General features: G+C 42.9%; 1 protein-coding gene across 5 annotated transcripts in view; it reads right to left on the bottom strand.

Annotated features, from left to right (window-relative positions):
• Positions 1 to 27951, bottom strand: part of FLT3 (fms related receptor tyrosine kinase 3) — an 85721-nt gene that overhangs the window by 31879 nt on the left and 25891 nt on the right. For 4 of the 5 annotated variants that reach the window (XM_067713601.1, XM_067713603.1, XM_067713602.1 and 1 more), the window contains 10 exons: positions 22541 to 22743; positions 19786 to 19901; positions 15866 to 15995; positions 13651 to 13778; positions 13184 to 13323; positions 12934 to 13087; positions 11763 to 11931; positions 2073 to 2176; positions 1285 to 1393; positions 799 to 977 (listed from right to left, as the gene is read on the bottom strand). In XM_067713601.1, coding sequence (XP_067569702.1) covers positions 799 to 977; positions 1285 to 1393; positions 2073 to 2176; positions 11763 to 11931; positions 12934 to 13087; positions 13184 to 13323; positions 13651 to 13778; positions 15866 to 15995; positions 19786 to 19901; positions 22541 to 22743 — 1432 coding nt within the window. Of the gene's footprint in view, positions 1 to 798; positions 978 to 1284; positions 1394 to 2072; positions 2177 to 11762; positions 11932 to 12933; positions 13088 to 13183; positions 13324 to 13650; positions 13779 to 15865; positions 15996 to 19785; positions 19902 to 22540; positions 22744 to 27951 lie in introns of those variants that run through there. The other variant, XM_067713605.1, reaches the window with a different exon arrangement.

The following is a 27951-nucleotide window of genomic DNA, read 5'->3' as shown; positions in this document are numbered from 1 at the left end:
TTTAAAACATCATTTACTAGGGGTTTTAAGAATTACATCTATTTAAACCCACAGGATGTGAAAGTCAAATAAAAAAGATGTTCGTCTACTATATATAAACTAGATAAACAACACAGTCCTACTGTATAGCCCGGGGAACTATATTCAATATTTTGTAATAAACTTTAATGGAAAAGAATCTGAAAAAGAATGTATATATGTTTATATAAAACTGCATCACTTAGCTGTACGTCAGAAACTAACACAACATTGTAAATCAACTCTACCTCAATTAAAAAAAAAAAAGAAATTTGTGTTCCCACTATGAAGCTGTCATACGAATGTGGGGAAGTTAGTTTGGGGACGCTGGTGATTTTGAACCATTAGTGTAGGTGGTCAGGTTTCAGAATTGCTTAATTTAGGAGGGATCTAAATATCAAACCCAAAATGATAAAACGGGAAGCTAAAGGCAAATAAGGAGATTAACCAAAATGGAAAGTGGTAGAGGCTCCAAACTACTAAATCTGTTTCCCTAGAGCTGGATTTCTTGGTAGATGTCCATTATGCTGGGAGCTTATTGCTCTACCCACATCACTTGAATTCATGAGTCACAATGATGTCAGTAGAAGTCACTCTGCCCTTGACCTGCAAAACATGTATGTTCAGTGGGGATTCTTGCCTGACTCAGAAAGCCTTCTCGTCTCACACACTGAACCTATACACTCTTGTAAAACTCCCCAAATAAAAGCGAACCACAGGGACTAACTTCTAGTAGCGAATTCCTGAAGGTGGTGTGTTACAGTAGCAACGGCTGTCTACCTGGTGAGTTTAGAAGGATTGTTTCACAAGACGTGCCGAGGGAATTGTATGCACAGCACTTCACCAGGAACCCTTTGACGGCCTCGCTCATGTTCAGGGTGCTGCTTGATATCCACTGTCCAAATACTTTTCTGTTGGCCTTTCTATTCCAGATTCCTTCTGTGATCTCTTCTGTGCAGCTGAAAAGAAACAGCAGACAGAATTTAGACGGGCGGGGCTATCGTCGGATTGGAAGCGAGGGTTTCTCTAGTGGGGTCTACAAGAGACATCTATTTATTTATTTTTTAATCTTTTTTATTTTTGAAGAGACATCTATTAAAGGTTATCAGAAACAATCTATGACCATTTAGAATTACGGTCGACTCAGAAGGTAAGCATTTTAAATGCTTCATCATTTCTTCTTAAACTGAATTCATGAGACACAGTCAACACGTCAGAGAGAGTTTGATGTTCTTCTAACACAAGAGGGGCCAGTGTCTTCATTACTTGGGAGACTTGTCTGAACACTTCTTCCAGGTCCAAGACGGTAACGGGTACCCGTCAGAGGAGCAAGAAGCCTGACTTGCCGACGCCTCGGCGAGCACTTGAGGTTTCCCTGCAGAAACAACAGGGAAATCAAGCTCATGAAGTACAGTGCTTTCCAGAAAGGGTTTCAAAGTCAGCTTCCTATAGGCTGCTCACGTACTCTACGCAGTTTGTGCTCCTGGGAGCGTGTCTCATGCAGGGTGACTCAAAGAGGGGGTCCTCTTTCCCCTTGTGTCACCTTTTGTGCAGGCAGCCCTAAGCTTCTCTGGGGAGCACCCCCTTTTCCCCTGCTAGACCCCTCCTGGAGAGAGCTCAGGTGTAGACCTCCATCTAAATGAGTCTTAGCTTCAGGAGAAGCACCTGTAAAAAGTCCAGCAAAATGGACTCTCATCTTTTTATGGACCAGAGAAACCAAGATTATTTAAAAAAAACTAAATGGCAGGTAGTATGGCTTTTGGTCTTTCCTTAACAGGACCTTTCAAAGTACTAAAATCAATAAAGTCACACAGTAAAGCACCTTCAGAGGGGATATGGAATCAGCATCTTAGCTTCAAAGGATGAGCCCAGAAAGAGATCTGCATATCAACAAGCCAGTAGATATGAAAGTACAATTTCAAAACACTTCAGCATGTCAAAACACTTTTGTAGCATTCCTTCCCTAAGCCATGGCTTATCTCTTTCTGGTCCGAGTTAATACATTATTAAGGAGTTACAAGCGTAAAATAAAATTTCTCGACAGCTTCACTTACTTCTTATATTCAGCGTGAACATTTTTGTGAACTGGGCGTCATCATTTTCTGCATGGAAGATATATTGTCCTGGCTGGTGTTTATGGTTGCAAAACTTAGATATGCTGTTGGAAAAAGAATTAAAGACAGACTTAGCCAGATTCTTTGAGGAGATGTTGAAATGAATAATGGTGTGCATGGGAGTAAGTCTTCCTGAAGACACTCACTCTCTCAAGTTCAGTGGACAGGGAGGTTCCCAGATGCTCTTGCTACTCAAAGTGTGGTCCACAAACAGGCAGCATCAGCCCTGGTATTATCTAGGAGCTTGCCAGAAATACAAAATCTCAGGCCCCACCCCAAACCTACTGGCTCAGAGTCTGCATTTTAAGATGATCTCCGTGGAATTCACATGCACATTAAAGGTTGAGAAGCACTGATCTAGGCTGGAGCTGCTAAGAGAGACAAGAAGGTTCCGGCCCCTACTGTTACATACATTCCAGACTAGTCTGACTTCCTGGAAATATGGAAGAACCTTGGCAGGTGGCGGAGCCCATGGACGCCCCAGCCTCCTGAAAGGATAGCTCTCTGACATTAGTCCAAGGCAGGACCTATGACCAACCCTTGACTTACATAGTGATTGACAGTGATGACGGCTCAAATCCACTGAGTAGAGACATCTTTGAGTGGCTTCAGCAGGCTCTAGTATCTACTTGGAGCGTGCATCCCCCAAGCCTACCAGGTATATGGTATTGGGGATCACCCACCCATCCTAGCAGGTATACGGGATGGTGGATATTATAGGAGAGGTGGGGAAGCGAGGAGCTGGTGAATGTGCCTTCGTGCATTGAAGAAATAGAAAAAAACTTTCCCTTAGAATAAGAAAATCTAAGCCTTGCTCAGAAGATACTGAATTAGGCCACCTCTATATAGCCTACTTGAAGTAAAAAAGGAAAGGAAAAGTATGTATACACAGGAAATGTGAACAGGAGGAACTATATAGGATGCAAAAGACCTATGAATACGGCTCCGGTCCTCAGAGATATCATAATCCAGGTGGGTGGACAAAACCTGCCTATGTGGAAGAGTGAAAGCATTAAACTGAAGGCCCGCAGAAGATCAAAGAAGGCAGAGGCCAGTGTCGTGAGAAAAGTTCAGAGGGCTTCATAGAAGCAGGAATTGAGCTAGGTCTTTAGAGGTGAGTTGGTTTTCATGAGAGAGTAAAGAAAAGACATCCAAGCAGGGGGCAACGGCAATGATTTAAGCCATGGGACAGGAACTCATAAGGCCACAAGGAGAGAAACGGGGAGGCTTCTTGGCTAGAGCAGAGGTGCAGGGTGGGATGGAGCGGAACAGAGGGCTAAATGGGCAGGGTGGCGCCAACTGATCTGGGACCTTGGAAAACAAGCCTGATTCTTTCGACCTGATGGAGAAAGCAGGGAGGAGATGCTGTGGATTCCTGAGCAGGAGAGGAATGTTATGAACAGTATTTTAGTTTAGAGTGATGGCAGCAGGAAAGTTTATTGGGGGGAAGTCTGGAGGTAGCTGTTGAGGTAACCTAGGAAGTCATTCATTCATTCATGAATTCACTCATCCTTTCTCCTGTCAATGGTAGAGGTTATTTGTGGGAGGAATCAGGAATACAACAGTGAGTTAACAAAACTAGGTTTCTGTTCTCACAGAATTTACAGTTTGATGGCGAAGGCAGACAAGTCATGAGCAGTTACAGTATAATGTGGGAAATCTTAGGAGAGGAGAAGTAAAAGTTCAGATTTGAGAGTTCAGACTGTGAAAAGATGAGTGTTGTCCAAGGCAGGGAAAATGGGGAGGGAGAGGAAACAGCCAACCCAAGAGGCACCAGGACAAAAAGAAACAGCAGGTGCTGGATTGGACGTGAAGAGGAAGGAGAGAACAGAGTCCCAGCTGATTCCTAAGAGTCAAACCGCACACCTAGCAATCAATAGAGATTTTGAGCCCAGGTTTATGTGACACCAATGTTCTGCATCCTTAACTCGGAAGCTTAAAGGTAATTCTGACCGTGTATAGTGATGGGAGATTTCATTTCCTATCAAGTGAGCACTGAACAAGCTTTTTGTTTGCCTTGTTAACAAGAAGGCTGAAAAAGCAGAAAGCGGAGTTTCTTTTTCTTTTCTTTTCTTTCTTTTTTTTTTTTTTTTGCGGTACGCAGGCCTCTCACTGTTGTGGCCTCTCCTGTTGCGGAGCACAGGCTCCGGACGCGCAGGCTCAGCGGCCATGGCTCACGGGCCCAGCCGCCTCGCAGCATGTGGGATCTTCCCGGACCGGGGCACGAACCCGTGTCCCCTGCATCGGCAGGCGGACTCTCAACCACTGCGCCACCAGGGAAGCCCAGAAAAGGGAGATTCTTATCCTGACTTACTTCTGGACAGCCAGAAGGAACTGGCTGGTGAACTGGAAATGACAGAAAGATCGTGGGAAAGACAAATTATAACTTTAGGGAGAAAAGTAAGAATAGGTACATGCGATTTCCAGACTTTATGAAGGCAGGGTTTAAGTGGTCCAAGAAGAGACAGATGTGAGCTTCTAAAAGGGAAAATGTAATTCTCACCAGACAATAGCCAAAGACCCTGAAAAGGAAGAAGAGAAGAGATAAAAAAGAAGCCAGTGTGCTAGCCAGGGACCATGCCAAAAGCACCAATCAATTTGATAAAGAAGTTACCAGCTAATGAGAACCTACTGTATAGCACAGGGAACTCTACTCAATGCTCTGTGGTGACCTAAATGGGAAGGAAATCCAAAAAAAGAGGAGATATATGTATACATATAGCTGATTCACTTTGCTGTACAGCAGAAACTAACACAACATTATAGAGCAACTATAATCCAATAAAAATTAACATTAAAAAAAAGAAATTACCTATACAACTATTGATTATCACGCAGACCAATCTGTTTTGTAAACGTTTTCCCTCCTAAGTCTTTTGTGCTGTCTGAATGGAGCATGACTGGCCATGGGATAGACAAGAGAGCATCTGAAACGTTCTCATTCTTCCAGGTAGGAAATCGGTCACAAAAATAGCCTGAACACAAAATGGAATATCGAGATCCGTCTCAACCGCCTGTCTTCCTGTTTATGGCAGTTAACCCCAGCAAAAGCAACAACTGCATCGCCGACCCTCCCCTGGAAATTCCAAGGGGACTAACCGATTAGTACCAGGGAGTTGCAAACTTCCTTTTTCCCTGGGGTTTTTCTGAAAATGCCCAGCGGCCATGAGATGGGAGATCAGGAAACTGGAGTTCACAGTTGAAATATCTTTGGTGACTAAGAAGATGTATTCTCATTACAACTATGAGAAGGGATTTCTCCTCTGTTACAAGCAAAATGCAGGTGATTTTTCTCTTCCATTTAGCGCCCAGAGCTGGGGAGTTGAAAAGGGGCAGGTCCTTCCAGCAGCTCAGGGAGTAACTTCACTATAAAAAATGCTTTATTCAAAGAGCAAGGGATGATAAAAGTCAAACCAGAAAACAGGGAATAATAAAGCACAGACTGGGGAAGCTGGGAGCTTCTGAAACTGGAGAGTGAGGGGCTGGCAGGAGCGAGTGACTTTGCCCGGCACTGGGAGACCCCCATCAGCAGATCCTGCCCCCTCAGACTGCAGGACATGGAGGGGGTACAGCCTGGCTGAAGCTGAACCCAGTCTGCACACATTTCTGTCCAGAGTTAAACAAAGAAAGCCGGGCAGGGGGCAGGAGAGGTGCTGATGACTTTATATCAATCTACTTAATACCATGCTCATTTGTATTTTATTTCAGGGGAGCCCACAAGCCTGGGGAAGTATTACATAATCATTAAAAACCCAAGAGCGAAGCACAGCACATCTCATAAGGCAGCACACTTTTCTTTTCAAATAACCAAAGCACATGCCTGCTTTTCTGTTTTCTTACACACTAGGTATGAGAATCTCACACTTTTGAAATGAGCTGGTGTCAAAAGGCAGTACCAGAGTGATGGTTAAAAACACAGGCTTTGCAGGCAACTCTGCCATTGCCCGGTGGTGTGACCGTGGGCAAGTCACTGAGTCTCTCTGTGCTTGTTTCCTCATCCGTAAAACGAAGATAGTATCTACCTTTTATGGTTGTTAGAGGAGAAGTTTTTGTTGAGTTTTTATTAAAACGGTTTTGTATAAACTGCTTATAACAGTGCCTAGTAAACACGATAAATGTGTTAGATTGTCATTACTATGAGGCTTATGAAGTCCGGGAATCATTTGGAATAAAAAAGACATTTAGAACCTTTACTCTGGGGTATATATTAAGTGAGAAAATCACATTAAAATAAAGATGCAAAGAAAAAAAAAAAAACTAAAGTAAATGCCCATCAACAGGAGTTAGTCAAAATAAAATTTTCTAAAAAGAGGAATACTGTGTCACCATAAAAATGGTAATGTAAATAAGGTAAGCCATTAAAATGATAATATAAATAATAATAATGTACTTATTAACACAGCAAGAGATGATATTTTTAAAGTGAAAAATCAGGTGACAAATGGCACAATTAATTTCCTGTTTGTACAAAAACCTATACTTATATGTTTCTATCATGGTGGTTACAAAGTCTGAAATATAATTCCTGGTGGTGGAATTATGGGTGTTATTTCTTTTTTTTTTTTTTTTTCCCGGACGCGCAGGCTCAGCGGCCATGGCTCACGGGCCCAGCCGCTCCGCGGCATGTGGGATCTTCCCGGACCGGGGCACGAACCCGTGTCCCCTGCATCGGCAGGCGGACTCTCAACCACTGCGCCACCAGGGAAGCCCTATTTCTCTCTCTTTTTTTTTTTAAAGGCAATTTCAGAAAATAAAAGTGAATGAAAGGTATTGACTTTGCCCTAGGTGTGGGGCAAGTAGCATTGCCTGTTTCCATATTTAATAAAATGAGATGATGAGGATCAAATGAGATAATCCGCATAAAGGACTCCGCACATCGGCACATGGTAGGGCTCAAAGAAGTTTCTTTTGGTCTCAGTGAGGCTTCATGATGTGGTTAGTATCTTACAATTGAGGGGGCAGGGTTTGGTTGGAGGTTCCGCTATTTACCTCTATTAACCGCTATTTACGGTCCCCAAACGTCTTTCCTTCCTTTCTGTATACATTCAGGGTTCATCTCCTTCAGGGAACTAAAAAAGTCCTCCTAAAGAAGCTCAATACACTCCTGTAATCACATATCATTTATCGACTTGAGAGTTTGCTTTTCTCTTTGTCCTAAGAAGAAATATGTCTCACGACCCAGAACCCAGACTCCACCACACCACTGGTACCAATAAGTGCTCAGTTAATGCCTGTTGTGGGCAGAACTTCGACTTGGTAGAGTTGGGAAATTAAATATTTCAGGGAAAAAAGAAAATACAGGGATTGGGCATGCCTCAGGAGACTCTTTCAGAAGAACTTACTTAAATAATTATAACATCCTAATAAGTCGTATTGTGTGTGTGTGTGTGTGTGTGTGTGTGTGTTTAACTGTGAAACTAGGAAAAGCTAAGGCAGATTTGTTTATAAGTAAGTCTACAGAGATAGAAAATTAGGCAAACTAAAAGATGAAATATTCTAGAACCTTTTCCCAAGACCAGGCTGTCAGGATTTCATAAAATGTAAACACATAAAGGGAAGCCCTAATAAACTTTGGTGTAATATTTGAGGAAGTAAATTGGAGAAACGAAGCTGTGAAGGTGGGGAAGCTGTAAGATTTCTGGCACACATGCTGTGACCACACCAAAGCTTTTTCAGTAGTACTGTTATTACACAGACCTTTCGGTTACAAGTAAAAACTGGTGTCACTTTGCTTATAAAGTCCTCTCTTGCCCCAGGATGAAAATACTGTACTTCATAAACAAAATTCAGTTTGACTAAATTGTTGGACCTAAGTGATGGGTAAAGGATGCTCACTGTACTATTCTTTTAGTTTATTAGTAAATTTGGAACTTTTTATAATAAAAAAATGGAAAAGAACTCAGGTTCGAATTTAGTCTGCATCCCCTATCACAACACAGAGCCTCACGTGGAGAGCAGATGACATTTAGAGCACTTGTGTTCAATATTTTTGTAGTTCATCTTTTTTTTTCTTTAATTTATTTTTATTGGAGTATAGCTGCTTTACAATGTTGTGTTAGTTTCTGCTGTACAGCAAAGTGAATCAGCTCTACATATACATATATCTCCTCTTTTTTGGATTTCCTTCCCATTTAGGTCACCACAGAGCACTGAGTAGAGTTCTCTGTGCTATACACACAGAGGTTCTCAGTAGGTTCTCAGTAGTTATCTATTTGATACATAGTATTGTATATATGTCAATCCTAATCTCCCAATTCATCCCCCACCCCTGTAGTTCATCTTTTATTCAACATTTTGAGCATCTTTTTCATGATGAAGCAGACTCCATCTCACCTTGGCAAGTGGCCCATCACACCCCGTGCATCGTTATCACCAATTAATACTGTAGTTCTTCAGGAACTTTTTAAATACAATAAACACTGAGTGATAGGTGTTGTGGTGAGTGCCATGTGCTAGGTGTTGTGGTGAGTGTCATGGTCCCTGCAGTGCAAAGAGTATGCCACTGACTTATCTTTGGCCCAGGCTATGCACTTTGAGTTGCTTTCTAGGGGTGATGATGAATTCATTCATTTACTCAACAGCTGTTGACTGCACAAGGCATTGTACAAAGACAGAGAAATGACAGCACCTATCCCAACGGAGGTTATGAACTCACTATTGGGATTCAACAGAAAAAGAGGTTAACTTTGAATGAGAGGCACACATCACTATAGAAATCAGGATCTGCCCTGATTTATTCCTTTAGCTACCTCCAGAAGATAACTACTTGGGGTCAGGGGTGCAGAGTATGATCATGGGATGAAACAAGATTAACTAGCCCACTAGATCGCTCCAAGACCCATAGATCAGAGACACAGTCCTCTAATTAGTGAGTCTGTCAAATCTTAAGAATTGTGCCAGATGTCACCAGCACAAGCAGCAATGACCTCGCAGGTGGCCCCTGGCACTTAAATGTGCCTGTGTAACTTGAGGGGGTTGGGGGGAGACATCACCTTATTCACGTTTGTAGCCCCTTATGGCATTGACGTCATCAAGAAGACATTAAAGGAATATTTGTTGAACTAAATGGAATGGATCCTCTATCTCTTTGAATCAGGTTCAAAAGAGAATCCGGTAGAACTAAGAGCTTCTCTGACAGGGGGTCACAATACAAAGAAGGATGGGGAAAGTGACGGCACTGACATCCTGAACACAGGTAGTCAACTCAACTAACAGGAGAGGGGCTGACCCCCTGCCTTCTACTTTCAAAAGTTTGATGGTTCAGCATAAGGGCTTATGACAATGGGGTGACCCCTCCACGGCAGTGGTTCTCAACCCCAGGCAATTTTTTTCTCACCAGGGGACTTTGGCAATGTCTGGAGGTATTTTGGGTTGTCACAACTTGGGGTAGGGGTGCTACTGACATCCAATGGGTGGAGACCAGGGACGTTGCTAAACATCCTGTCATGCACAGGAGACCCCCAGAATGAAGAATTACCCGGCCCAGGATGTCAACAGCCTGCTGTTGAGAATCCCTGAATCAGGGGACTATGTGTCCGTCCAAAGGTTGCTTTCTTAATTACTTGAAAAATGAATGCTTCGCACATTAGGAGGTTTGGGCGAGAGGGCAGACGATGCCATGCAAACCCTGCGTTACAGCTCTTCTTAAAAAAGCAAACAAGGGTCAGTCACAAATCACTTTGGGGTATAGAACAGCGCAGTCATCAGGAAACAAACGGAAGAATCAAGATGAAAAGAGCTTATTCTGACTCTTCACCTAGACCCGTGCTATCCAATAGGAATATAAACAAGCCGCTTCGGGCTCCCCTGGTGGCGCAGTGGTTAAGAATCCGCCTGCCAATGCAGGGGACATGGGTTCGAGCCCTGGCCCGGGAAGATCCCACATGACGCGGAGCAACTAAGCCCGTGTGCCACAACTGCTGAGCCTGCGCTCTAGAGCCCGTGAGCCACAACTACTGAAGCCCGCACGCCTAGAGCCCGTGCTCCGCAACAGGGGAAGCCACCGCGATGAGAAGCCCGTGCACCACAATGAAGAGTGGCTCCCGCTCGCCGCAACTAGAGAAAGCCCGCGCGCAGCAACGAAGACCCAACGCAGCCAAATATAAATAAATAAATAAATAAATGAAATTTATTAAAAAAACCAAACAAGCCACTTATGTAATTTTAAAGTTTCCAATTAGCTATCTAAAAAGTAAAAAGGAGTAAATGGTAATAATAGATTTTATTTAACTCAATATATCTAAAATATTGTCATTTTAACATAAAATCAAGACAAAAATTATCGAGGTATTTTACATTTTGTTTGTCATACGAAGGCTTCAAAATCTGCTGTGCATGTTACAGCCACACAACATCTCCATTGGGACCAGCTGCATTTCAAGCTCCCAATAGCCATATGTGGCTGCCGGCTACTGTACTGAACAGCACAGATCCAGACCCGTGATGGGAATCACCAGAGGTTCTCATTAACAATGTGGAACCTGGGGGGACTTCCCTGATGGTCCAGTGGTTAAGCCTCCGCGCTTCCACTGCAGGGGGCGTGGGTTCAATCCCTGGTCGGGGAACTAAGATCCTGCCTGCCAAGTGGTGCAGCCAAAAAAATAAAAAGAAAAATGCAGAATCTGGGATCGTGCCTCGATTTTAGTTCAGCATGTTTGGAACGGGAGTCAGGAATCCACTGACTCTGATTCAGTGATTCAGCTGATTCCTTTACAGTGGTTTATGGACCCGTTATTGAGCATCAGTGATTGACTCTCGACCACTGACTCGCTGGAGAGATGACAGGTACCTCTCAGCTCACAGTCTATCCTGAAACCCTGTTACCTAGGATTAGTTTTAAGAGATAAGGGGTATCACAGCCATAGGAAATACAAGGAAGAGCTGTTTTTTTTGGGGGGGAGAGAGATAAATTAGGAGTTTGGGATTAACATATACACACTACTATATGTAAAATAGTTAAACAACAAGGACCTATTGTATAGCACAGGGAACTGGATTCAGTATCTTGTAATAACCTATAATAGAAAAGAATCTGAAAAAGAATATATATGTATGTATGTATGTATAAACGAATCACTGTGCTGTACACTTGAAACTAACCCAACATTGTAAATTAACTATACTTCAATTTAAAAAAAAAGAGAGTTCTTTTTTCTTTTTTTTCCAAAGAGAAACTTGACTGCAGTTGGACAAATCCCCAGGAAAATAAGATTTTCCTTCAGCACTCATCATTGGGCTATTTCTGCATTTATTTTTGAAAACTTAAATCAACACACCTATAGGTAGTGTTTTCCTGTTTTTAAGGGGTTTTACTTCCTCAGTCATCTGCAAACGGGCTGAGAGAGGCTCCGTGTACCAATAGTATGTACCCTCAAATGGGAAGTAGCAATCTGGTGACTCAGAAAATGCCAGACTCAGACTGATATGATCCTTTCCATTTTTCGTGCGGTGGGTTACACTATCTGAACCGATGAAAGTGCTGTTACTGTGTCCTCACATCTGCCGTTTGCTTTCTCGCCTTCAATGTCAATGTCACAGCGCATAAACTTATAATACAAAACCGCTCTTCTCGAGGGCAACCAGAAGGGTTGTGCCGAGAGTGATGATGTGTCCCGGGCTGAGTTTGCTCACCTGTACCCGTCATCCAGGCCACTTTGCTCACAAGGAAATGCTTTTCGAGAGAAGGTCCACGTACATCTGATTTGTGGGTATGCTTTAAACCTGACAGAAAAACAAAACTCTTCATACTGGTCAATTTCATAATCTTCACTTGATTTGGAAGCGTTTATAAATCCCTTTTCTGTTAAAAAAAATGCATTTTTAAGTTAGATAATGAGATTCATATGGAGGAAATATATTGAGAGGATAAATAAATTTTTATTCAGCAGTTTTATGCAAGAAAACTCAGATTTGATAGTTTAACAAGAAACGCAGGAGTCCTGTCCCCATTGATAAGCCTGAGCATGTCACCTTCTGATTCCTCTCAGCATTAGATGCAAATAATTGACACTCTTCCCAAGGAAATGTATAAGTAAACCTATAGATTTTGCTAACAAGTTCAAGGGCTTGAAGGGCTTCCCCCAGCCTGGCCAACCATGGACACAGAGGGGCCCACTGACAATCCCTGTCCTCAACCAGAATGGCCCCCTCGTGACACATCCCGCATAAAATAATCTCAGGTCACAAATAGAATAGTCTAGCCAGAGATATTCACAAGGTTTCCCTATGGAACACTTCCTTATTAGTTGAATAAGAGAATCCCTTCACTTCTTAGCATTTTCATGATGGCCGAAGGCTGCCACCTACTCCAAGATTACATAAAGCGTGATTATTGTCAGATCCTACAGAGCCCACCCAAACTTCCATGCATCTAAGTGCATGTCCCACCCTCTCAGCCATTGCTCTCTACCCCTGAGAGGCAGTTCTCAGGTAGTTCTTAGAACAAGTGCTTAATAAGGGTCGAGTTTGTGTCTGGTTCTCTGCCAGGTCTGGGAGTATAGGATAGAAGGGATTATTCCTGTCCTTAGGAAACTTCCAGCCTACTGGAAGACAAAAATCCACAAACAGAGGGTCACATTACAACGTGCTGCCTGCAAAGACAGTGGCATTCAAGCGGGCTTGGTTTAACCAGAAAAGGAAAGGAAGGGGCAGCTTGTACTTACAAAACTCCCCTAATTCAGTTTCTTTCTCAGCTTTTTGATACTAACATTATACTGAAAGCAGAATTTGCAGTACCTGCCCTACATTCCACACTAAAACAACTAAAAACGTGAGTACAGGTTACGTGCGCAGCCCGCATTACCTAGGATGGTGACCAAAGCTGATTTACTGGGATGCTCTGAAGAGGAGCAAGTGTAATAGCCAGTGTCGTTTCTTCCCACTGATGATACAAAAGCAAACAGAATCCGTACCATAGTTCTGTTTGTGGAATAGGTACTCATCTCAAAGTAGCTGCCCTAGATTTTAATAAAACAGAGTTTGAATGGAGTGATTTCCACCTGGACTCTTGGTTCATTTTTCTGCATTTTCAGGATGGAAGCTCATCCTCTCACCTCTTCCAGTGCTTTATTCTCTAATTCCCAGCTGAGCCCGAATCCATGGTTCACATGAACAGCTTTGCACCTTATCCATAAGGGTTCCCCTACTTTAAGAAATAATTGTGGCGGTGTGGTCTGAGGAGTTTGGTTTAGATCTAGAAGATGAAAACACCCCAGGTAAGAAAAATAGTGATTTTTTTTTTTCCTCATCACAAGATATATCCTGAACATTCTGCAGAACAAAGATTTTGATGGCATCTCAAATGTTCCCAACCATCTCAAAATAAAAGAGTCTTTCAGAGACCGACAAGGCTCTTATGAAGAAATGAGCACTCACAGAAATCTAAATATTACACTGGAAATGGCCTGAAGGAGCTATAGAATGTTTGAAATTGAGTAAGGACCTAGGGGTGATGATTAGTCCCAGCTCATCTCTAAGGAACACTCCCTGAGAACAGAACAACATGATGCTATGGTCTTACCAATAGTGAAGAGTTTCGTACATTCCCTGCCCAGCTCATTTCTTGCACAGCACCTTATGTCTGTTCCAAATAACTCATGGAGTACACTTGCCTCCTTTGTAATGACAGCTGGACTTTCTCCTTTACAGCTGCAATTAAAAAATAAATGTCAGTACCATTTTTTTTTTTTTTAAGATTCCATATATATGGGTTAGCATACGGTATTTGTTTTTCTCTTTCTGACTTACTTCATTCTGTGTGACAGACTTTGGTGCTTTGCGATGACCTAGAGGGGTGGGATAGGGAGGGTGGGAGGGAGGTTCAGGAGGGAGGGGATATGGGGACATGTGTATGCATATGGCTGATTCACTTTGGTGTACAACAGAAACTAACACGGTATTGTGAAGCAATTATACTCCAGTAAAGATCTATTAAAAAAATAAATATCAGTTGATTAAACATCTTTTAAAATTACAAATGAATGTTCAGGAGAAGAACCAAATTAAAGGTTCTAGATTTTAAGAGCCTGATAAGAAAGCAAAGACAGGAGCAGGTCACAAGGCAAACCAATTCACAACTAGTTAGTAATTCCTCATCTCACCCAATTAGAATAACACTAGAGAGAATCACGTAATAAAACAGTTTAAAAGCCTTTGTGTTTGGTGACCTCTTGGTTGTTAAAGAGAGAGAAAGAATGGAAGAATTGAGAAAAGACAGAAAAGGGGGGAAAAAAGAGAAAATGGAGAAAAGGAAAAGCATGATTAGGTTTTAATACAGCTTAACAAGGTGTAGGTATGCTTTCTTTGAAGCTCTGAAAAGGACAGCCAGTGAGAGGGAGAGAGGCCACAGTTGCAAATGTCCCCAGAGTCCCCGGAGCTCACAGAGGAGAGGGCAGTGTCACTTGAGGGGTGTCAGCCACACCTCGGGATTTGAGGGACCACCTCCCCTCTCCCGCCTCCTTAACCATCACCTTTCCCAAAGCAGATACGGCTATTGGACTCTGTGTATAGTCACATTTCTTCTCTTTATCACTTTAGTCAAATGTATTCTCGTCTTTGTTTATGCATTACTCCTTGAGTTTTTTTTTTTTAATTATAAGACAACAATAACTATGTTTATTTTGGAAAATCCAGAAAAACCCAAAGAAAAGAATATTAAATTGCCCACATTCCTACCACCATGAGATAACAACGGTTACTATTTTGCTGTGTGTAGCTTTCTAATCTTTTCTTTTCTGTGCGCGTGTGACGTATACATCTATAGGTAATCTCTTTTTCTTGTTCGTTTAAAATTTGGGATCCGCTCATATTATTTGGTAACCTGATTTTTCACTTTTTCTCCTTCTCTTTAGTTCCCTTTTTCAATAAAAGTGGTTTGGTAAATTTTAACTGGTTCAAATGGCATGAACCGTTACTTTGTGAGCACTTAGCTATGACGCATGAAAAACAAAAGTGAACATTTATATGGTACTTACTATCTGCCAGGCACTGTTCTATGCGCTTCACATGTACCAGTTCATTTACTCATCAGAGCGATTGTATTAAGGTAAGTACTGCTCCCACCCGCATTCTTCTGATAGGCGGGGAGGGGTTAAGTAACTTGCCCAAGGCCACACAGGTATAAGCAAAGCAGGGTTCAAACCCAGGCACATTCTACATCCCTAAACAATCGTATTAAACTGCTCTTAGAGTAAGCATCATAATCACAGATTAAACATTTATTCACAGGGAATTTCTTACTTATAGGGAATTATACACTAAAAGCTGGACCTTTCTTTTTCCCCAACCAAATGCTCAGGGAGTCCACAAGCGTGTAACTTAAAAGGGCTTTTATTCGTGTCATGTGACATCCAGGGAGGGTCCTACAGGTCAGTGACGTGACAGACGAGGCGCTCCAAAGGGCTCGTCACTAAGGTGTCCCCCACCATCCTCCCTGGGAAGCCCACACCAATCATTCTTTAAAAAGCCAACGTTTCCTGGGCTTCCATGGTGGCGCAGTGGTTGAGAGTCCGCCTGCCGATGCAGGGGACACGGGTTCGTGCCCCGGTCCGGAGCCTGTGCTCCGCAACGGGAGAGGCCACAACAGTGAGAGGCCCGCGTACCGCAAAAAAAAAAAAAAAAGCCAACGTTTCCTGTTAACAGGGTGATAAATTGTACAGACAGTATGATGTCAACTATATTAGAAAGAGACCGAAAAAGTAAAGTCATAAAAGCAGTTCTCTCTCCACATGTCATACCTGTCACTCTGTGAATCGCAGAACACCCATTCCACGGTTGGTTCTGGAATGCTCTCCGAGATGCAGACCAGGGCATCCTGATTTTCCATTTTTCTAAAGTAAGGTCTCCTTAACGTGTAAAGCAGTGTATCTAAAGCATCATAAATTATTAACGTTTTAATATTAAAAATGTTTCATATTATAAACATTAAAAAAAAAATAACTGTCTTAGCAACCTCCTCAAAAGAAGAATTCTGCACCATGAAGAAAAGTTAACCTTTTGTGCCGTAGCGGTGTCTTCTGCTCCACTCCAAATATATATAATAACATATCCCTCCTCACCAATATATTAAATTCAACTCTGGCTGAAATGCTAACTTTAGCATTTATTCTAATGCTAATGTCTTTATTTATTCTAATGTCTTTATTTATTCTAATGCTAATGCTAATGTCTTTGGGTATTTCATGAATCCAAAGACAACTAATGTTTAGTGGAGTGAAGCCACGTAAAAACACAAATATCAATATGCATGGGAAAAAGAAAAGTAGAAATAACATAAAGTTTATAACACATACTTATATAGTTTAAGACCCAACTTTCTTAGCATAATTGTATCTAGAACTAGGCAGAAATAGAGTAGGATGGAGGTAGAATTGGAACAGAGTTGAGAGGCTTGGTTCAGCCTCCTGTTCACATTGGACCCTCACACCTCTCCCCTTGCCCCTTCTCCCCCTCCCCCTCCCTTCACATATAAACTCTCTGCTTCTGCTCGGACCCCTTAGGAACAGCAGTTCATGACCTCCCAGAGTCGATCCTCCCATTTTTCAACAAACCTTTTTTTCTTTTCCAAAGAAAGTTTCCCATGCTAAATTTCAATCTTCCTCCTTATAATAAATTCTGTTTAAAAATAGTATCTAATACTTTATAGATATGTATATACATAGCAAAGAATATATGACGAGTTAATTTTGAAACATAATAATAAAAACAATACCCGTGGACCCACGCTCAATAACCAGAATAATAACAAATATCTTTGAATCTACTCTTGTCCTGCTTCTCCTTGTCTCTCAAGCCTAGGTTAACTTTATCCTGAATTTTCTGTTTATCGTTCTCATACTTTTACACATATTTCACCACATAGATGTGTGGCCCTAAACAATATACTGGTTTGTTTTGTTTGTTTTTGAGCTTCAACATACGGCATCACTCAGTATGCAGTCGTTCACAACTTCAGTTTATGTTTTTAAGATTCGTCCATGGTTTTGCATGTAGCTATGCTTAATTCATTTTGCTACCACTACATTGTGTTCCATGGGTGGATATATCACAATCTATTAGTCCATTTTCTTGCAGTGGACAGTTGGGTTGTTTCCTGTATTTTGTATCACCAACAATGGTGCTATGAACATCTTGGGCATTCCTAGTGAGGCAGGTGTGTTAAGTTTCTTTACAATATACCTAGGAGTACAACTGCTGGTCCATATAGTGTGAGCACTTCTGCTTTACACATAATGACAATTTGTTTTCAACAGTCTCCTGGGTATAAAACGGTATCTCACTGTGGCCCTAATTTGCATGTCTCAGTTATTAATTTAATATGTTTACTGACAATAGTGAAATGCCTACTCATGTCTTTTGTTCATTTTTCTACTGGTTTTTTTCTTATTGATTTATAGAAGTTCTTTACCTATTATGGCTATTCATCCTTTGTTGATTATGTGACTTCCAAACATCTTTTCCCATTTTCTGGTAGTTTTTACTTTCTCTCCCTGTAATTGCTGACCATTGGTCCCAATTTTACCCTCTAGAGCAATTTTTTTTTTCAAGTGAAGTTTGTTGCCACATGAAAATCCTTCAAATACTTAAAATCAAATGCGGAGGTCAAGGGATATCATTATCATCGAAGGCATTTTAACTAGTTAGCCCAGGTTTCCTGACTCATGCCAGAAGGGTTTCCTCTACGTTACACTGCAATCAATCTTCTTCTCTCCTCAAAAATATTTCCTTCTCTCTGCTAAACATTCTTAATTCCCTCAGCTGCTCCTAATCAAGGAATTCTAAGATCTTCACTATTCTGGTTGCTCTGTTTTGTCAATATTCACCTGAAAAAACTGTAGAACTGAAAAGAGTAATTTTCCATTAATTTCCTTAACCCAGACATTACATTTTCGTGAACGCTGCCAAGGTTCAGATTTCCTTTTTTAGCAACCATGCCATACTGTTGGTTCATAGTGAACTTGTGGTTCACTAAACCCTTTCCTCTTTTTCATGTTGACTGTTGCCAAGTCTACCCCACCTGATTTTTTTTGAATCCCACCACCCAGCAGCACGTTAAAAACAGTTACAACTAACTTGAATGATTGTTGTGCTATTTTTACATTATAAATCTTAAGTGAAAAGAAGTTACCTTAAATAAAGAGAGCAGATGCCCATTTATTTTATACAAATTCAAGTATAAACACTTGACAAAAAAAAAAAAGAGAGAGAGAGAGAGCAAGAAATCTCTTATTCTCTTCCAACCTAGGATTTACTGTCCCACAGAGGGGGGTCGGGGACTGGGGAGGGGGCAGGGAAAAAGACCAAAATCAAAGAGAAACAAGAGGTACCTCTTGACTTCTGACCTTCTAGGGCTCTGGTCCTATAAATATCAGAGTAATTGAAAGGCTTTTCAAAACAAATGTTGACCGATTTGGACTTTGCTGGGGTTTTGCCCGACAGGCTGACTTTGGAACCTAACACCCTGTCCCCAGCCCTGGTCAGATGACACTTGGGGGAATCGAAACGGCCACGAGTGCTCTTCTGTTCGCAGCTCTGAGTGCGAGACCCAGTGCGGTGTGGCCCAGAGTGTGGACCTGGCCACGCCCGGCCTCGGGCTGTCGTGCCCATTTCCATACCTCTCAGCAAGCCGTTCACCTGCGATGGTGGGTGCAGAACAGACTCGGCCAAGGGGAGCCGTGGTTCCCCCGAGCCCCGCACCTCTGTGGGCCGGACACACGTGCACCACAGCCTCCGCCTGGCAAGACACACCAAGGCGTAGCCCGGGAGCTTGCTTTAAAATGGATAAAGCCAGAGTTTCTGGAGCACCGCCCTGGCCCCTAAAGGCAGCGGGACCCATGTGAATGCCTCCACCGCTAGTCCCCATTTGTCACGTGGGGTAAAGCAGCCAGTGGGTACAGGGCTGAGTCCACACAACCGCAGGCCTGCGCGTAAGTGGGTGGAAAGAAGGAGAAGCCAGGAGACACGCAGATGGTGGTTCGGCCAACTGCACAGCTGCTTCCCTGGGTGAGAACTTCCACGTTGTTCCTGATGGTTTGCGTAGCGATCTGGTGTTTGTACGAACACAGGAGCCGCCAGGTCCATGTGCTTATTTAAATGGAATTTTTAATTGATTAAAATGAAAACTTCGGTCACGCTGGCCACATTTCAAGTGTTCACCAGCCACATGTGGCCAGTGGCTACCTTACTGGACAGAGCAGACAGACGTTCTCATCGCCTCAGACCGCTCTGTTGGACAGCTCTAAGCTCTTGACATCCGAGGTGTGTGTGGGTATCCCCATTTTACAGATCAGAACACTGAGGCTCAGAGAGACTACGTGACCTGCCCAAGGCGGTCGTATCAGATCCAGAATAAGAACTCAGGTCTTCTGACTCCATGGTCAAGATGCTTTCCACTTCTTCCCTGTCATCCATCCGTCGCTGAAAGAAACGGGGAGCCAGAAAATAGAGGATGCCCTGGGTTCTGAAGAGCATTCACTCTCACCATCCGTGGGTCACGTCAGGATCTCAACAGGCGATGGGGTGGTGGAAGCGAGTTCAATTAATTCAACTACGTATTGAGGGAAACCTGGCTCATGTGTCTGGGGAAGCCGGTAAGAGCTCTTGGGTCCTAACTGCTCCTTTAGAATATTGAGGGTACCGAGTAGCAAACAGCACTTACTTCTTATACTCACTGTAAACAATACTGTGTAATTGGTGGCTTCACTCTGAATAAAAAGTAGGTATTCTCCAGCCTGGGTTTCTGTCATTTTCAAAATGACCATGGACACAACTCCTCTGAAACACAAGAAAGAGAACTGGTTAATCTGGAAAACGTGTGAAACAAAAACCCTCGCATTTCACACTGAGTCAGAAGGTGGCTGGGCGCCTCTGGTCCACCTCGGTGGAGAACGCAGCTCCCGTCCTGTGCCGGCGCTCAGCCTGGGCCTCGTTTGCTTCACCTTGACCTTTATCCAGTCCCTCCCTTGGGAGTGAGCACCTTCACCTCATGCTGCCCAAGCCCCTCGGAGGGAAAACTCCTACCAAAAACGTATAGACTTGGTGGGACGCCCTCCTTGGCAGTAGTGGACCATTCCTGCCAATGACAAACCATCCTCCACAGGCATGTCTGCCGGCCACCCGGCCACCAGCCTCCGTGCCCCACGTGCAGAACCAGATGACGGTACAAGCAAGACTCACTGACATCAAGAACAGTCCGTTTTGTGCCCCCCTCCCACCCCCTCTAGAGGAAAGAATTCAAGCAAAATCAGACACAAAGCATTTTCCTATGAGGTAGTAATTACACTGATATATCACAAAGGAGAGATGTCTCAATGTGAGTATTTCTAACTTTTCAGATACTTGGTAAAGGTAAATTTGGCTAGGGGCATTCTCTTCAAAGAAACAACTTTGATGTGTGTTTGATATCTGTCCTCCTTAGCGCTTAGAATACTCTCTAGCAGTCTGTTGAGTAGTGTTGGATTTAAATGGACACTTTCTGACCTTTAGATGTTACTGCTCAACACTTGGCACCAGCTGGGAGAGTCTATGCAGAATCTCAGGCCCCGTCCACACCTACTGAATCGAAATCTGCGTTTGAACAAGACCCCAGGCGAACCAAGGGCACAGGATATTGGAACAGCCCTGATTTAGAGCTCCAAGCAGCATGGTTCCAGAGTACTGGTGCTTGCATTCATATAGGCAGTAAATTAGTAAGAAATATATGTATTTTCTGCTTATGCAGGTACCCTGGGGATGTGCTCTCTCTCTCTGAACCTTCACTCTCCTGGTATCACGTGAGAACTCTTGGGCATATCATACAAAACTCTAAGACGGTTATCAAAGCTTAGGTGTGCAATCTGTCTGGCTATGAGTCTAAGCCCAGATTTAATTTCAGTAACTCTTTACTATGGAGAAGTTGCTAAAAATGTTTTGGTACTAAGTTAACTAATCCACATAAGACCTATGATTTGGGCTGCCTGTCCTAGAACAAAAAGGCAACCTCTTAGCAGAGTAAAAAGAACCCTACTTTTTTACTTTGCGTTTTTTGGCCTCAATCTAACAAGAACTGTGTGGCATCAGATTTTAATAAGATTACCAGAACGTTTCTTTAAGCCAAAATTCTTAATAGAAGATTGCCTTTGGTTTAACGCCAAGAGAAAAGTAAGCAAAACAGAGAAGTGAGTAACAGGGTCTCAAAAGAGGAAAGGAAAATGAATGTGCTCTAAGATTTAGAACCAAACTTCAGAATTATAGCTACTGTCCTGAAAATTACTTAAACATTGGTTTGACCTTAAAGACACAAATGTGAATACTTGGTACAAGTCAGTCACAGATGTTCTCCCGTGTCTCAGTCAGGTGGCATGGAACCCCCTTTGGGTCACTGAGGGGCCATTTCCTGCATTGCTCCTAGAAAGACAGTGGTTCTTCTATAGCTTCGGGTCACCTGAGCACCCCAAGAATTAGAGAATAAAGCACCTTAGAATTAGTAAGTGGGCATGTCAATGGCCTGTGCCCCTTGCTTCCTGCCCCATCTGGTCTCGGACAGCAGGGGGCAGCAGTCAGCCCAGGGTTAGATACAGGCTTGGTGGTCAATCTACAAACCTTGGCCACGATATCTTTCTGGATGGTGAGACCAACGTTCCCCACATACAGATCAATTTCTTACTAAAATGCTTTGTGGATATCACATATCATTGCAATTCTGCTCATCACACTGTGAAACAAACTAGGTAAAGCCAAGGGTTCTTCCCCAAGGATTTCTCAGAAAGAAGCTTCTCACCGCTTTAACTAGAAAGCTCCTTGCTACTTTAACCAGAACGGAATGAAAACTTCCTAAGTTTTTACCTTCAAGACAAAATCCAGTTTAAAAAACAAGCCCATCTTTAAAATCCCAAATACTCTTCACTATTTGTTTTACATTTTGCCAGTCATCACTGCTTTCTTAGGCCCTAAATATACCTATACATCTGTATATAAGTTTTTAAATGAATAGACTTTATTTTTTAGAGCAATTTTAGGTTTATGGAAAAATTAAGGAGAAAAAAAAATTAAGCAGAAAGTACAGAGAGATCCTGCATACACCCTCGCCCCACTCCCACTCCTCACACACAGCTTTTCTATTAGTAACATCTTGCATAGGTGTGGTGTATTCGTTACAACTGATGAACCAATACTGGTATTAACTAAAGTCCCCAGTTTACACTGGGGTTCACCTTTTGTGTCGTTTGTCCTATGGGTTTTGACCGCTGCAAAAGGTCATGTATCCATGCCTTAGCTATTTTTTAGTTTATTTTCTTTCACTGGAAATAAGAGTTACAGTGAACATGTACAGAGATTGGAAAAGAAACTCTAAATGAAGCAAGAAGGTCTCTGTATGGCAAGAAACTATTCCTCCAAAAATCCTGACGGTTGCACATTGCCCCGCCCCTGCTTACCTGTTTTGTAAATCAAAGTGTGGCTGGCAATTCAGGGAGCTGTGTTTAAAGACCCAGAGACAGGAAATGTTCCCCGGGGTGGTGACCAGCACTTGCAGTGTGACGGATGCGGTCACGTCCACCTCCACGGTGGCCGCTTCGTAGACTGCCTCTGTGCTCTCGGGCCTCAAGGCACAGTCCAGGTCTTCCTGGGATTCTGATGCCTATGTCATAGACAAAATGATGCGAATTCACTACAAGTGCACGTTCAATGCATCTTCTTCTTAGCTGGAACCTTTATCAAATAAACACATGTTGACCTATGACACACAACAGCCAAGCACATCATAACCCACTGAGGATCATCATGTCTGACCAAAATGCCTATAAATTACAAGTCTCTAAAGAAAAGACAGATAACTGTAGGCTGCATTTCGAAAATGTTTTATAGACTGTTATGGGTTGAACTGTGTTCCCCCCAAATTCTTTTTTTTTTTTTTTGGCTGTGCCATGTGGCATGTGGGATCTTAGTTCCCTGACCAGGAATCGAACCCGTGCCCCCTGCAGTGGAAGCTCGGAGTCCTAACCACTGGACCACCAGGGAAGTCCCCCAAATTCATATGTTGAAGTCCTAACCCCCAGTACCCCAGAATGTGACCTTATTCAGAACCGGGCCTTTACAGAGGTGATCCCGTCAAAATGAGGCCATTAGGGTGGGTTCTAATCTTATGACTGATGTCCTTATAAGAAGAGGAAATTTGGAGAAGACAAGCACACGGGGAGAACGCCCTGTGAACACAAAGATGGCCATACAAGCCAAGGAGAGAGGCCTGGGACAGATCCTTCCTTCACAGCCTCAGAAGGAACCAAGCCTGACGACATCTAGATTTTAGCCTCCAGAACTATGAAACAATAAATTTCCGTGGTTTAACTCACCCAGTCTGAGACTTTGTTATGGCAGCCCTCACAATCACAAACTAATATACAGATAATAATCATAAAATTAAAGCACATAGGTATAGGGAACTCCTTGGTGTCCAGTGGTTAGGAGTCCGTGTTTTCACTGCTGGGGGCCCAGGTTCGATCCCTGGTCAGGGAACTAAGATTCCACAAGCCGCGTGGCTCGGCCAAAGAAAAACAAAAACAAAAAAGGAATACATAGGTATATGTTTTTGTGATTACTGGTATGCAGATAAGCATCTACATAGTAATAGTAAATTAGTATCTGTGTTAGAGGGAACTTAAAAACTAAAATATTGGGTTGGCCAAAAAGTTCGTTCAGGTTTTTCCGTAAGATGTTACAGAAAACCCAAACACGCTTTGTGGCCAACCCAGTATGTTCTGGGCAGACATCCCCGTAGGCTCATTGCCACCATCACACCCCTTGCCTGCTTTAAATAACTGAGATATATTGAGAGGACAGTGTGCTAGCAGCTTCTGCTGCTGGACCCCTCACCTCCTACCCCCCGACACATAGTGTAGCCCTCACACGTGTGTACGCACACACACACACACACACACACACACACACACACACACACACAAGCTTCTGCAGGTGAAGAGCAGGGTAGGGTAGCTCTTCTGCTACTGACCATAAGCCATATTTCTGATTTTATTTGTTCATTTCTTCAGTTAGTATCTGGTGAGTTATTTAGTCAATATCTGATACGAGCTAGACCACCTGCTGGGTGCAATGGGGCTAGGGGAAGAAAGACACTGACCTTGTCCTTGAGTTTTGACTCTAATAGGAAGAAATAACTAAAAGTGAAATATGATGTGCCCCATAAACAGATACCGACTACTCTGAAAGGTGCATTTAAGTGCTCTGGACCTTCTGAGGAGAGAGAGGTGACTTCCAGGCTGGGATAGAGGGGGTGGGAATGCTTCACTGGAGTACAGCAATTGAGCTGGATCTTAAAAGAGGGACATAAAGTAAAATCAAACAGGGACTTCCCTGGTGGCGCAGTGGTTAAGAATCCACCTGCCAATGCAGGGGACACGGGTTCGAGCCCTGGTCCGGGAAGATCCCACATGCCGCGGAGCAACTAAGCCCGTGCGCCACAATTACTGAGCCTGCGCTCTAGAGCCCTCGAGCCACAACTACTGAGCCCACGTGCTGCAAGTACTGAAGCCCATGCACTCTAGGGCCCCTGCTCCACAACAAGAGTAGCCACCACAATGAGAAGCCTGTGCACCGTAATGAAGAGTAGCCCCTGCTCGCTGCAACTAGAGAAAGCCCGAGCGCAGCAATGAAGACCTAATACAGCCACAAATAAATAGTTTTTTAAAAATTGAGTTATTCGGGCTTCCCTGGTGGCGCAGTGGTTGAGACTCCGCCTGCCGATGCTAGGGGACACGGGTTCGTGCCCCGGGCCGGGAGGATCCCACATGCCGCGGAGCGGTTGGGCCCGTGGCCATGGCCGCTGAGCCTGTGCATCCGGAGCCTGTGCTCCACAACGGGAGAGGCCACAACAGTGAGAGGTCCGCATACAGCAAAAAAAAAAAAAAAAAAAAAAAAAAAATTGAGTTATTAAAAAAAAAGTAAAAACAAACAAAACCCTGACATGCTAGGAGAAAATATTTGCAATGCATATTACAGATAAAGGAAATAAAGGGCTAATATCCCTAATATGTAAATAATTTTTTAGGGAATTCCCTGGCAGTCCAGTGCTAGGACTCCACATTCTCACTGCCCAGGACCCAGGTTCAATCCCTATTCAGGGAACTAAGATCCTGCAATCCTCACAACGCGGGTCAAAAAAAGGAAAAAATAAAATTTTTTTTTAACATTGAGGGACACAGGAGCCAAAAGACAGAAAGTGGGGAAAATGGGAGAAAATGTAGAAAAATGGGAGAAAGAGGGACTTCCCTGATGGTCCAGTGGATAAGACTCCACGCTCCCAATGCAGGGGGCCGGGGTTTGATCCCTGGTCGGAAAACTAGACTCCACATGCCACAACTAAGAAGTCCGCATGCCGCAACTAAAGATCCTGCATGCTGCAATGAAGATCCCCCATGCTGCAACTAAGACCTGGTGCCGAAATAAATAAATAAACAATAAGGGGGAAAAGAAAAAAGAAAAAATGGGAAAAAGAAATGAATAGACAATTCACAAAAAAGCTATAAAGAATGAACGTATGAGAAAATGTTCAAGCTCACTCATGATCAGAAAAACTCAAAACAACACTGAGATATCCCTTATCTATCAGACTGGCACAAATTTTAAAGTATTGGCACAAATTTTAAAGTATGACAACCCATTTTGTCAGGGAGGCTGTGAGGAAACAGCTACTCTCACACATTGCTGGGGGAATGCAAACAGGTGCAACCCTTCTGCAGGGGAACTGGAATTCGGCAACACCTGACTGAACTGCACTTCACCCTCTGAGCCAGCAATCCCATTTTGAGGGCTATATCTCCAGCAATTAATTGCACCATCATTTACAGTTGTAAAATACTAGAAACCGCCAAAATGCTCATACATAGGAGATTGACTGAATAAACTACGGCCCATCCACACAATGGAGGACATAAAGAAGGATGAGGACAAACTCCATGAACTGATATGCAGTGATTTCCTGGATAGACTGTTAAGTGAAGAAAGCTAAGGGCAAAAAGTATCTACTTTCAAGTATGCTACCCCTCGTATAAGAAGGAAGGAGATTAAGAAAATACACATGTATCTGCTCATTTGTGCACAAGAAACACAGGAATCATACAAAAATTCTAAAGGAACTGGTGAAGTTCAGGAGGTAGGTGGAAAAAGGATGGAAAGTTGGTAGTAGGCATGAAGAAGGCATGATACTTCTCTGAGTATATCTTTTTTTTTAAAATTTATTTAATTATTTACTTTTGGCTGCGTGTGGGTTTTCTCTAGTTGCGGCGAGTGGGGGCTACTCTTTTTTGTGGTGCACGGGCTTCTCATTGCGGTGGCTTCTCTTGTTGCAGAGCACAGGCTCTCGGCGAGCGGGCTTCAGTAGTTGTAGTTCGCGGGCTCTAGAGCACAGGCTCAGCAGTTGTGGCACACGGGCTTAGTTGCTTCCAGGCATGTGGGATCTTCCCGGACCAGGGCTCGAACTCGTGTCCCCTGCATTGGCAGGCGGATTCTTAACCACTGTGCCACCAGGGAAGCCCTGAGTATATCTTTTAGTACATAGCTTTAGCTTTCAGGACCATAGTCATGTTGCACATACTCAAAAAAGTAAATCATTAAAGCCAACCAGGATATAGGGGGAACTCAAAATGGAATACAAACCAAGTGAAGTTAATTGTATCACAAATAACTAACATAACCAGAGTGAAGGTGGTGGGAAAGAAAAGAACGAACATAAATAACTTCGGAAAATAATGCTTTGGACACTATAAGGTCAAAGACAAAAAGAACTGCACACAAACACTGTATTCTGGTGTTGTATAACAAATACTGTTGTCTGATGTTGTTTAAGAATTACTAGGTCTTAATACAACCCTGAATATTGCATAAGAATATAATTTATACGACATAAAACACAATGCAGCACTTAATACTAGGAACTGAGATCAATCATCATTAATTTTTTTTAAAAAAAGCTTGTGTTTTATAAGAAAACACTTAAATGTGTGCAGCTATTTTCTCACATTGAAAAAACACTTACAGGGACTTCCCTGGTGGTCCAGTGGTTAAGAATCCGCCTTCCAATGCAGGGGACGCGGGTTCGATCCCTGGTCGGGGAACTAAGATCCCACATGCCACGGGGCAACTAAGCCTGTGCGCTCTGGAGCCCCCATGCCACAACTAGGGAGAAGCCTATGCATCACAACGAAGAGCCCGTGGGCCACACCGAAAGATACTGCGTGTCGCAACTAAGACCCGATGCAGCCAAATAAATAAATAAATACTAAATAAAAGACACTAAGACTTTAGATTGTCATAGCGAATAATATTAAATTTTTTCTTGTCTGCACAAAAATACTATGTATGCAAAATGCCTTAATTATTAATAAGTCAATGTGTTATGACACCAATATGTGTTAAAAAGTTAAACCAACCATGTTTCTGGCATAAAAAAGAATCATGTATTAAATCAGGAGTTTTAGGGTAATTCTCTGGCGGTCCAGGGAACTGAACTCTGCCCTTTCACTGCCAAGGGCTTGGGTTTGATCCCTGGTCCAGGAACTAAGATCCCGCAAGCCAAGTGGCACGGCCGAAAAAAAAAAAAAATCAGGAGTTTTACATGCATGTAGAAGGTTGTTATTGACACCTATTTCACACTGCTTAAAATTTGAGAATATTTTTAATATCTCTGATTTTGGGAGGGAAGTGGGGGGTCCAGGGCATCATGGCATGTGTCTATGTATTATACTTACGTTAAAGAAAACAGAGTGACTATATATCTGTATGAATCCTTAACTGGATAAAAGCCATAGAAGTGGCTAATTTATGTTCACTTTTT

Source organism: Pseudorca crassidens, chromosome 18 (assembly GCF_039906515.1).
Source record: "Pseudorca crassidens isolate mPseCra1 chromosome 18, mPseCra1.hap1, whole genome shotgun sequence".
In the NCBI taxonomy this organism is placed as follows: Eukaryota; Metazoa; Chordata; class Mammalia; order Artiodactyla; family Delphinidae; genus Pseudorca; species Pseudorca crassidens.
The sequence above is the reverse complement of the archived record's forward strand: the minus strand, read 5'-3'. Positions and strand labels throughout refer to the sequence as shown.